The 12,669-nt window shown below is 47.2% G+C and overlaps 1 protein-coding gene across 1 annotated transcript; it reads right to left on the bottom strand.

Annotated features, from left to right (window-relative positions):
- Nucleotides 1–4,934: 4,934 nt before the first annotated feature.
- CCKBR (cholecystokinin B receptor) lies at nt 4,935–12,669 on the bottom strand (the record flags this gene model as incomplete). The annotated part of the gene is made up of 5 exons (XM_005886265.2): nt 4,935–6,060; nt 6,271–6,443; nt 6,721–6,970; nt 7,127–7,378; nt 12,558–12,669. Coding segments are annotated over 5 exons (1,329 nt in total), but the record flags the coding sequence as incomplete, so codon positions are not given.

Raw genomic sequence — 12,669 nt, 5'->3', positions numbered from 1 at the left:
ATTTTTAATTTTTTGAGGAAACTCCATACTGTTTTCCACAGTGGTTGTACCAGTCTGCATTCCCACCAGCAGTGCAAGAGGGTTCCTTTTTCTCAGCATCCTTGCTAGCACTTGTTTGTTGATTTGTTGATGACAGCTATTCTGACAGATGTGAGATGGTATCTCATTGTCATTTTGATTTTCATCTCTTGAATGATTAATGACTTTGAGCATGTTTACATATGTCTCTTAGCCTTCTGTAGGTCCTCTTTCAAAAAGTGTCTGTTGAGGTCCTTTGCCCATTATCTGATTGGATTGTTTATCTTTCTTTTGTTAAGTTGTATGAGTTCCCTGTAAATTTTGGAGATTAAACCCTTATTGGAGATAACATTGGCAAATATGTTCTCCCATGCAGTGGACTTCATTGTTTTGTTGATGGTTTCTTTTGCTGTGTAGAAGTTTTTTTATTTTGATGTAGTCCCATTTGTTTATTTTCTCCTTAGTTTTCATTGTCTTAGGAGCTGTATCAGTAAAGATATTATTGATATTTTGTCTGATATTTTGCTGTCTATGGATTCTTCTAAGATTTTTATGGTTTTCTGTCTTATGCTAGTCCTTCATATCCATTTTGAGTTTATTTTGTGTATGGTGTATGTTGGTGGTCTAGTTTCATTTTTTTTTTTTTGCATGTATGTGTCCAATTTTCCCAACACCATTTATCAAAGAGACTGTCTTGACTCCATTGTATGCTCTTGCTTCCTTTGTCAAATATTTATTGAGCATAATGGCTTGGGTTGACTTCTGGGTACTCTGTTCTGTTCCATTGGTCTATATGTCTGTTCTTGTGCCAGTACCAGGCAGTTTTGAGAACAGTGGCTTTTTAAAAATATATATTTTATTGATTTTTCACAGAGAGGAAGGGAGAGGGATAGAGAGCCAGAAACATCGATCAGCTGCCTCCTGCACGCCCCCCACTGGGAAAGTGCCTGCAACCAAGGTACATGCCCTTGACCAGAATCGAACCTAGGACCCTTCAGTCCACAGGCCGACACCCCCTCCACTGAGCCAAACCAGCTAGGGCCAGAACAGTGGCTTTGTAATACAGCTTGATATCTGGTATTGTGATCCCTCCAACTTTGTTCTTCTTTCTCAGGATTGCTGTGGCTATTCGGGGTCTTTTTTTATTCCACATGAATTTTTGGAGAGTTTGTTCTAGGTCTGTGAAATATTCCGTTGGTATCTTAATGGGGATTGCATTGAATCTATAGATTGCTTTGGGTAGTATGGACATTTTAATGATGTTGATTCTACCAATCCATGAACACGGTATATTCTTACATTCGTTTATGTCGTTTATGTCTTCCTCTATCTCTTTTTTCAATGTCCTGTAGTTTTCCGAATACAGGTCTTTTACTTCTTTAGTTAAGTTTATTCCTAGGTATCTTAATTTTTTTGTTGCAATGGTAAATTGGATTGTTTTTTTAGTTTCTCTTTCTGTGAGTTTATTATTGGTGTATAAAGAAGCCATAGACTTCTGGGTGTTAATTTTGTATCCTGCTACTAGTACATTGCTGAATTCATTTATTAAATCTAATAGTTTTTTGATGGGGTCCTTGGGGTTTTCTATGTACAATATCATGTCATCTGCAAATAATAACAGTTTTACTTCTTCTTTTCCAATTTGGATGCCTTTTATTTCTTCTTCTTGTCTGATTGCTATGGCTAGCACTTCCAGTACTATGTTGAACAGGAGTGGTGAAAATGGACATCCCTGTCTTGTTCCCGTTCTTAGGAGAAATGGTTTTAGTTTTTGCCCATTAAGTATGATGTTGGCTATAGGTTTGTCATATATGGCCTTTATCATGTTGAGATATGCTCCCTCTAGTCCTACTTTGCAGAAAGTTTTTATCAAAAATGGGTGTTGGATTTTGTCGAATGCTTTTTCTGCATCTATCGATATATTCATATGATTTTTGTCTTTCAATTTTTTATGTGATGTATCACATTTATTGATTTGCAAATATTGTACCAGCCTTGCATCCATGGAATAAATCTCACTTGATCAAGGTGTATGATCTTTTAAATATATTGCTGGATGTGATTTGCTAATATTTTGTTAAGGGTTCTAGCATCTATGTTCATCAAGGATATTGGCCTGTAATTTTCTTTCTTTGTAGTGTCTTTATCTGGTTTTGGAATTAGGATAATGCTGTTATCATAAAAAGAGTTTGTAGGTGTACATTTGTCTTGGATTTTCTGAAATAGTTTGAGGAGTATACGTTTAGTTCTTCTTTGAATGTTTGGTAAAAATCCCCTGTGAAACCATCAGGACCTGGGCTTTTGTTTGGTGGGAGTTTTTTTTTTTAAAATTTTTTATTACTGCTTCTATTTCATCAGTTGTTATTGACCCATTCAGATTTTTTTTATTCTTCCTGATTCAGTTTTGGGAGATTGTATTTTTCTAGGAATTTGTCTATTTCATCCACGTTGTCCAGCTTGTTGGCATATAGTTGTTCATAGTATTTTCTTACAATCCTTTGTATTTCTGTGGTGTCAGTGGTTACTCCTCCACATTCATTTCTGATTTTATTTATTTGGGACCCTTCTCTTTGTTTAATCACACAACTTTTAAAAGGCAGGACCACTGGAACCTTCCCAGGTCTTCAAGGGTTGAAGGAAGGCAATACAGCATAATGGAAAGAGAAAAAACTTTGGAGGCAGATACCTGAGCTTAGTTCTTGCTTCCATTCTAGCTGTAGGACCTAAATTTTTCAGCTTCACTTTCCTTTTTTATCAAATGAAGAAAAATGTCCTTTTGAAGAGTTCAGAGAATAAAATAAATTGTGTATACAAAACACCTGTCGTATAGCACTGAGAAGCATATTTCATCTCCACGCCTTCCATCACCTCACCATCTTGATCTCAGCTCAGTCATCTTCCTATGACCTCGTGCTTCTCCCACTCCAATATGGGAAATCAGGCAGGGACACAAATAACTTCGATAGACGAGAGAAGGTAGTCAGTACTATATGAGCACATGAGCTTTGTTAGGATGGCCAAGCAGGACTTCATGGAGGCAGCGACATTAAATCTGGACCTGAAATGTTTTGTCATATTTCAAAAGATGGGGAGGCTCCCGGGATTCCACATTTGGTAACTAGATAGAGCACAGAGTGAATACATAAGTATTCACTAGACTAAAGGGCTGCACAGTGTGCTGGGTTCTAGGCTAGCCCTTTCCACAGCCCTCCCTCTTGGACTCCCCACTGCCATCTGGTGGTCAACAGGAGCCCAGGCCCCAACTGAAGGGACTGACCCTCCTCAAGGCTGCATTGCTTTCAGAAGGGATGGCAGAGATGGGGGTGGGAGAGTAGGAGGGCTGCGAACCCTATGGGAAACCCTACTTCTCCCTCCAGCCCCATCCAGGAAAAATTGGCATGAGAGAGAAAGGCCCAATATCTTGCCTTCAGCTCCTCAGACCAGCTGGGATTCTATTTTTAACCAGCACTGTGCTTGACAGCTTGGAACGCCTTCTCCCTCCTTTTCTCCTTAGTCCTGCCTCTTGCAGCCTAGAGCTTGTAAAAAGGATGGCTGGGAGCCACCTCAGCGACGTTTAACAGAAAACCCACTTTCCTTTCTCACTGTCCTTCGCTCCACCCAGCCTTTGTTCAGCGCACTTAGTGGGTAGAGGCATTATTAGCTGTGAAGCTAATGAGGCTTAAATATCAGGGCTCCTCACTCACACAGGCCTCTTCCAAGGCCCTGGTGAGTCCCCTGGCAATTTTGTGTCTGTATATTTGTATTCTTTTCCTTGAAAAAGGGCTCCCAATTTTATCAGTACCAGGCATTTGGGTCTGCTCCCTGATGGGTATGGCTTCTTTCCCATCTCCAACTCAGTGTCCACTTTAAAAGGGTTATTTCTGTCTTGCTCCTATTTATCAAATGACCTTGAGCAGTTTTCTTTTCTTCTTTGGGTCTCAGTTCACCCATCTGTTACAAGATGAGATGTCAAGGAAGCCCTCTCCCAACATACCATACCATACATGATTATCCATGTACGTCCCCTTAATGAGCTCATCGGTTCTTCCCTGTCTATTCGTCATTGTGTGTGTGTAGGGGGTGATGTTGCTGTCTCTGTCTCTCTGGGGCTGGATAAGTTTTTTAAAAAAAAAATATTTTCATTGTTTTAGAGAGCAAGGGAGGGAGAGGGAGAAAGAGAGAAACATCGATGTGAGAGGGAAACATTGACTGGCTGCGTCCTGCACATCCCCTACTGGGGATGGAGCCCCAAACCTGGGCATTTGCCCCGACAGGGAATCAAACCAGGAACCTTCTGGTGCATGGGAGGATGCCCAACCAACTGGGCCACACCGGCCAGGGCTGGGTGTCTTAGTGTCAAAAGGGAGGCTGGGCTCTGGGACTCCTATTCAGGGCCAGCCCTCTCCACGCCCCCTTTCTTGCTGCTGACCAGTAAGGGTGCTTCTGTGGAGCAGAAGCGTGGCCAGGTACTGCTGCCAGATAAGAGCGCATCGACAAGGCTCTACTCTTTAATTAGTCTCTGTTCACCTATCATGGTCTGACCCCTGGTGTTTCAAACACATATTAAACAAACGGAGTCTCATTATACAGTGCTGCTTCTTTTATCTTTTCATTAAATGTTTAATAAGCATTTATTATTATAGTACCTTAACAGTGATGCCACTTTAGGAGAATGTGCTTAGGACTCATGAAGTGTCATGGATATCCTACCTCCCACCCTCACCCCCATGTCCAGCTGCTACCTATGACATGGGTGTGGAGGTGGGTCCAGGATGACAATTCAGAGACAACACACAGCCTCCTCCAGCCTCAGACCATGGGCTTTTTGGCAGGGGGTCCTGCTGTGGGTGACCTGACAGAGAAGATCACAAAACCCCTTGCCTCCTCACCTGCCCCCGAAGAGTCCAGAAAGGAAGTTTAGGAGGAAGCCAAGGCATTTATTATTTATTGAAGAGGTCGGCGGGGGCAGGGACATAGTATTTAATTGGAAAGGAATGAAGGGACTTCTCAGTGCAAAACAGCCTGTTAGTCAGGGAGCTGGGAGATGAGGTTGGTGTACCCAGTGCTGCGTGGGGAAGGGCACTGCGAGGTCAAACTGGGGGCAGCCTGGAGCGTCTCAGGAGTCAGCCCAGTGCCGGGCTCCAGATCTCTAAATGAATCAGTGCCATTACGCTGTGTGTGTGAGAGGCCGGTCTTCCCTGTCATAGAGGTCCTGCTGCGGAGGGATAGTCCGCCGCTAGGGATGCGGTGTCTGAGTCTGTCCAAGGTCAGTGCCCTGTTTCTATGCCACAGCAAATGTGCCTCGTTTTCTGTGTGGGGGTCCGCTTTGTTTACTTTGTGCCAATAAACCACCTTTTCCTGCGCATTGGGGGTAAGTCCATGCTGTTGGGTGTCAGTCTTTTGAGAGGGGGAGGGGAGTCTGTGTCTCTTGTGTGTCTGATTGGGTCAGTGCTTGAAAAATCGGCCTGTCTTGCCTTAGCCCCCACTCGCCCCCCACCCCTCAGCCAGGCCCCAGCGTGCTGACGGTGGTGTAGCTCAGCCTGGACAGGGAAGCAATGGAGGGGGTGGGAGGGTCCTCGTCTGGAAGAGGCCGGGGGCGAGCTCGCGGGGGCCGCGGGCAGCATCGGGCACACGTGTCGAGACAGGCCTGGCGAAAGCGACGGTGCATGAAGCAGTAGACCAGGGGGTTGACACACGCCGAGACGTAGCTCAGCAAGTGGATGAAAGAGATGGGCGCGCCCGACAGTGCTCGGCGCGCTCCGGGGCCGTCGAAGGCCTTCCACGTGTTGGCGCTGTACACCGGCAGCCAGCACAGGAAAAAGAGCACGACGATCACCAGCAGCATCCGCACCACGCGCTTCTTGGCCAGCAGCTTGGCCTGGGTCGGCCGGTGGCAGGATCCCGGCCCGGGAGTGGGTGCGGTCAGCGCGGACAGCTCCATAGCGGGCCGGGAGCGCGGGAGCTGCACGTAGCAGCCGTCGCCGTCCTCGCCGCCCGCCAGCCGGGTCTCCAGCCGGCAGCGCCCGTTCTGCAGGGCAACACCTAGGCACAGACAGTGGGCGCTCAAGGCAGGAAGCCCAGTCCTCTCAACTCCAGACCAACCCCTATCTGACCCCCCCATTTCCAGCCTTTCCGTAGACCAACCCCTAATCTGACCCCCCATTTCCAGCCTTTCCGTAGACCACCCCCGCCCCCTTTTCTCCACTTTTCAAAGCCCGGCCCCTTATGGATTTCACTCTGGGTTTCACGCACCTGGTCCCGCCCCAGCCGGCAACCCTCCTGGGCTTCGGGCTCGGCTCTGGCTCTCGCTGTCACTGTCGCCATCAAAGCGAAGCCCTAAGTAGAGTTCGCGGGAAATAAGCCCGTAGGCCACGGCCATAACCACACCCGGGATGAAGAACAGAAGCAGGAGCAGCAGTACCGACCTGGAAGCAGAGCACAGGCCAGTCACGCGGGGCTCTGTCCAGCCCTCACGGAGGATGAGGAACGAGCCGAGGACGGATGTTTCTAGGATTTGGGGGTGCTGCTGGGAAGGCCTAGAGAACTGCGGAGAGGCCCCAAATGGGAATCCCGGGTGGGGGGGGGTGCTAAAAGGGAACTGGAGTAGTAATTTTAGGAGCAGCTTCTGGGGAAGGTTCTGGGGAATGGTCCTAAGCGTCTGATGGAGCTGGAGAAGGGATTCCCAGGAATGGGCACCCTCACCAGGTTTGGCGAACCCTCGCACTGGGCCAGCGATGCACACACTGCAGCACTCGGGGCCCCATTGGCTGCACGACGGTGTATACGGGGTAGGGCACCATGAGCAGCCCCGACAGCATCCACGTGGCTATGATCACTCGAGCAGCGTGGGAGCGTGTCTGCCACACGCGGGCCTGCAGTGGTCGGCAGATGGCGCTGTACCTCTCCAAGGCGATGGCCACCAGGCTCAGGGTGGACACACTGACTGACACCCCTAAACAAGGAAGGAAGAAGGGGTCACCTAGGAAACCGGAACCACACAATCACCAGTGTGACTTTCTCAACTGTCTCCGGGGAAACACCGCAGACATGGGGCAAGGACTGTAGAGGAGGAGAGGGGCAAGGGGGGCAGGGTGGTTGTCTCACCTACCCATGAGGTAGGCAACCGCCTTGCAGACGACTGTGCCAAAGATGAATGTGCCCATGAGATTGGGCAGGAGGGTGAAGGGCATGCAGGCCACAGCCAGTAGGAGGTCGCTGACGGCCAGTGACAGCAGGAAGGTGTTGGTGACGGTCCTCAAGCGGCGGCTCAGTCCCAGGACCACAATGATGAGCACATTTCCTCCAACGCTCATCAGAAAGATCACTGCATAAAGGGTGACCCTAATGGCAAGCTCCAATTCTGGGCAGGAAAAGAGAGAGGTGGCAATAGGGGGGCCTGTGTCCCCGGCTCAGCCAGACCCTCCAATCCCACTCATCCCAATGCCCACTATCCAGCCAGATCCCCTGCTTCCCAAGAGAATCCCCACCCCCAACTCAGTAAATGATGAACTTGAATCCTTTACCCTTCTAACCCCTCAAGACTTAATTAAATTGGCCTAACTCTACTCTTCTTTAAGAAAGCCTGTCTTTTCTCAAGCTTTACTCCAAATCTCTTTGCAGCCAAACTTCTTGAAAGGATTATATTCATCTTTCTGTTCATTTCTCAGTCCATTACAATCCAGTGCCCCATCTGTCCTGCCATCACTGCTTGGACACTTCTTCTCAAGGTCACTAAGCTTTAGCTGCTGAATCCAAAGGTCTCTTCTAAGCCTATTCTACTTGACCTCCCTGTAGTATTTGACAGGTCAGGTCCTTATTGTCTAAAAAAACACCTTCCCCTACTCTCTACTGTCTGCAACCTTTAGCAAGTGCAGGTTCTCTGAGAACTGCCCTTATCCTCTTCCAACCCCCTCCCTGCAATGCACCCACTTAAGCTCCTGGATGACTCAGTTTCTTGAAGGCATCATATGCACTTATGACTCCCTCCCTTGCTTACATTGGTTTCTCAGCCTGGAAAGTTCTTTCACCAACCCCCACCTCCATCGCAAATGTGTTTTCTGTATCTGGTGAATTCCTACTTACCTGTGTCCCTAAGACTGAGATCTAGTGTCCACTTCTCTGGACATCTATCTTCTTTGGAGTTAATTTCCCCTTCCTCTGACTATGCATGTTCCTTACACATCTATTAGAACCCTTTTTACTTTCTGCTTTGTATTTTAATGATCTCCAAACATTCATTCTCACTCAAGAAACATCTGCATGCCAGGCATTGGGCACAGAGATGAACATGAAAGAGGAAGGAACACCCAGATATATACACAGATAATTGCCACACAGTGTGATGAGGAGTGGAGGTTGAGGAACACAAAAAGTGCTGCAGGAACTCACAGCAGGGACACTAGAGTTTCTGGGCTAGACAGAGGGCTGACTCCATTCATTTGAGTTGAGTATTGGGACATGGGTTCATCTTTGGGTCTCTATATCATAACTAAGCAGACCAAGACACAACTGAATTAAATTAAATTGGCCTGGTCACCCACACCCATGGCCTGAGCTTGAGAGACACTAGAGCTTAAAGGGAAAGAGGGCAGGGGGCAGACCCTTCCCGGTTGGGGAAGGAAGGACTCAGAGCTACAACTCTCTCTTCCTTGGCTGACTTTACCTTAGCCCCCAAATTAAGCTGTTTTCTCATCACAAATACCAACTTATTCAGAAACTGTTGTAGATGTCAAGTCAATGCTAATTACAAGAGCGCTCTGAACTAAACCCCGCAGTGACATTACTTGCTCAGAGCATACAATAAGTAGGGGGCAGAATCAGAATAGAAGCTAAGTCTCCAGATCTCTAAAATGCTTTGCCTCCTACTGCTCTCTCACTCCGGTGCCATTCATCATGCAGCCTCCTTCTCCCAATAAAATCTCAATCTGTGCTTCTTTCTCTCTCTCTGTTCTCCATCACAGCATTTCTCACTGTATTGCGGTGATGTGTAATCCTCTGTCTCCCCCACTAGACTATGAGCTTCTGGAGATCAGGAGCAATGCCCATCTCGTTCTCCAGCATTTCCCTAGCACTTGGCATAATGTCCCTCACCAAGAAGTGTCAACACATGCTTGCTAGTGAATCTGGAATGAATCTCTGTCACTTTGCACACAAATGCACCTGCTTTGTCCTTCCTCATCCAACCTTCACCACTGTGCCTCTAAAGCTCTAGCAGCCCTCACCTCTCTGTCTCTGTCTCTTTGGAGACAGAAGTAATATTCAAGTGGACAATATTTAAGTGAGTATAAATGTGAGATGTTAAGATGTTAAGTGAGATGTTAATCTGATTGAGTTAATCTGATCTGAGTCTGACGGGTAATATCTGAATGTGTGAGAGCAATATCTAGAGAAGGTTACTTAAGTGAGCATTGGTAATATCTAATTGTCTGTGGACAATAATGAAATGAAAGTGAGTGTGTTTAATGAATGAGTACTAGCTAACTGATGTGGGCAATATTAATATCAGTGTGGACATGAATGAGTACTAGCTAACTGATGTGGGCAATATTAATGTGAGTGTGGACGCTATCTGTTTTTCTGTTGGTAGCATCTGAGTGAATATGGGTATCACTCAAGTCTGTGTGGGTTATATCAGAATAGTGTGGGTAATATCCAACTTTCTACTGGTTACACTGGAGTAAGCCTGAGTAACATGCACTTGTGGGGGTAATATCTGAGTGAGTGTGGCTAATAGAGTCTTTGTGGGTAAGTTCTGATGGCCTGTGTAACATTCAACTGTGTGGGTAACTACATCCAGATGAATGAGGCCATTTCCTGCATCCGTGCTCTGAATCGCTTTATATTCTGCTTTCTTAGGCTTCCTTGCTCTATTCACTATCCCTGCTGTCTTCTGCACCTCCATTCCACATGGACTTTCTTTGCCTGGCTTTTAAATATTGGTCTTCTTCAGGGTCTTGTCCCAGTCTCTCTCTCTCCTCTCTCTCTCTCTCTCTCTCTCTCTCTCTCAAAAGATATATTTTTATTGATTTCAGAGAGGAAGGGAGAGGGAGAGAGAGAGAGAAACATCAATGATGCGAGAGAACCATTGATTGGCTGCCTCCTGCACACCCCACACTGAGGATCAAGTTCACAACCTGGGCATGTGCCCTGACTGGAAATTGAACCATGACCTCCAGGTCCATAGGTCGATGCTCAACCACCAAGCCATGCCAGCCAGGACCAGTATCTCTCTCTCTCTTTTTTCTACTCTACACAAATTTTATCTATTCGCATGGCTTCCATTACTTCCTCTAAGCAAAGACCTTTGAAGTCTGTGTTTCCAGCTCAGACCTCTCCCCCAGCTTCCAGACCCTTGGGTTCAACGGTTGACTGGACAATCCCACCTGGGTATCTTGCCAGCATTTATGCTTAGCTGGCTCCAAATTGAATTAACTTATAATCTCTTTTAAACCTGATTCTGTTCCTGTGTAATACTTCTCATTATACAGTACCAATATCCATCCAATTATCTAAGCCAGAAACCTGAATGTCATCCTTTGACCTCTTCCTCCCTCTCTGTTTCTCACAAATCACTAAATCCTGTTGATTCCACTTCCAGAAATGCCTTGCAAATCCATCCACTACTCTTCATCCCCACTGTCAGTACCTTACTCTAGGCCAGCATCATCTTTCACCAGGACCAGTGTAATATAATGGCCTTCTATATGTGTCTGCCTTTCCCACCCGCTGCCTTCTACACATGTATTGTCCTGCAAGCCATCCTACACACTACAGAATAAATCCTGGCAGGAATACTGAAACTTCCAGCAGTTCCCATTGCCCTTAAGATAAAATTGACACTCCTTAGCCAGGTCTATAAGGCTCTCCGTAAACCCTTTAGCCTGGTCTTCATTTTTGAGTGTTAATTGTTCCTCTTTTATGGTGTATGTTTTGGGCGCCCAGAAACTAGGGCATACTGAACAAAGGTGACATGGACTTAAACTTTGGGCTCTTACATATACAGTTCCTCTGCTAGGGATGCTTTTTGCCTTTTTTCTCTGTTCACTTGCCTGGCTCTCTCTCATCTTTTTTTATTTTTATTCATCATACTTCACCTTCTCAGGAGGCCAACTTTGATTCCCAAGTCTAGGCTAGGCTAGAGGTGCTCCTCTTCTGTGTTCCCCAAAGCCTCTCAAGGCCCCTCCCCCTTTGTGCTGCAATTCCCTGCTTACTTGTCTGTCTCTTCCACTAAAGTGTGAGCTCCATGAAATGGGAACAGTGTCAGTTTTGGTGCCTAGCACACTCTCTGGTTCAATAAGTATTTGTTGAATGAAAGAATCTAAGTGAGAATGTGTAACAACTGTCTGAGAAAGCATGTCTTACTGTGTCAGTTAGAAAAAACACTTGAATTATAATTTATTCCCACATTCCCTTCTTGGGCTTAGAATAATTTCCTTCTGCTTACCACTGCTTCCTCTCTTAAAATCCCACTTCTTCCTTTTCTGCCTGACAAACTCCAACTTCAAGACCCATCTCCAGGTTCCCTCTACGAAGTTCTTGAACCCTATCTCCTTTGGACGCTGATCATTCAGACCCTCTGAGGGACTTCCCATGCTTAATGTGATTTTTCCATTGGTATTGTGTCCCCTCTGCAGGGATGAGGGTCCAAGCAAGGTCTAGTTCATCCCTGCGTCCCCAGCTCCTAGCCCAGGGACTACAATAACAGGTGCACAGTAAACATTTAAGGAAAGAAAAGGCCCAGGAAGGGGAAAAAACATCTTGATCCAGGCCATCAAAAAAAAATTAGGATGTTGACTCATGGGAAGAGTGAAAGTTATTTTGGGGAATAGGTGAATGGATATCATCTGAAGGGGAGGGGAGGGGATGAGGAGATGGTGGCACAAAGGCATGGGGATAAAAGGGGTAGTCCAGCTTGGGGGAGGGGTTGCAACCTAAGGAGAGGCAAGTTGGAGAGGAGGCATGGAAGGGATTTGAGGATGAGTGAAATGGAGACAGGCAGCTCTAGGAAGCAGCATCCAGCCTAACTTACAGCTTAATTCAAGTTGGAGGATCTCTTTAGGGAAGGTTGGGGGTTGGGGAGGGGGACACCGATTATGACTCTAACTTCCCACTCAGGTCTTCCAGCTCCTTCCTTCAAACAGCCCCTGCTTTCCCCCAATCTTACCTGCCTTCTGTCCTCCCCCATTGTGGCTCTGTGAGTTGTATGTAAAGGGAAAAGAGAGACCTGGAAGGAATGGCAGCAGGAGGTCCTTGCTCCCCCACCCTCCGTGTCTAGCTCTCTGTGGCTGTGTGTGCGGAGGGTGCTGTGTTTTGGGGTTTACAGGAAGCTCGGGGCGGGATCAGGGTGTGAAGGGACTCTGACCAGGTAGTGTGATGCTGGGATGGAATGTTCTGAGCTGCAGGGGACACATGTGTCAGGGGAGCCATGCGCCCTGAGAGGATGGTGTGAGCGCTGGAGGCGGCGGTGCGGGGGCAGGGGGGTCCCGCTATTCGTGTGGTGGGGTGGGGTGCAGTGAGAGGGAGCTTTTGGAGGCACCCACCTCGTGTCCCGTTTCCTCGGGCGGTAGGCGGCTCGCAGCTGAGGTTGCCGGTGTCACTGCCGTTGAGGAGGGGGACCCCGGGGCGGCAGAGGGCAGCCCCTGCCCGGGTCCC

Source organism: Myotis brandtii, unplaced genomic scaffold, assembly GCF_000412655.1.
Source record: "Myotis brandtii unplaced genomic scaffold, ASM41265v1 scaffold966, whole genome shotgun sequence".
Taxonomy (NCBI): domain Eukaryota; kingdom Metazoa; phylum Chordata; class Mammalia; order Chiroptera; family Vespertilionidae; genus Myotis; species Myotis brandtii.
Note: the sequence above shows the minus strand (reverse complement) of the source record. Positions and strands in the feature narration are given on the sequence as shown.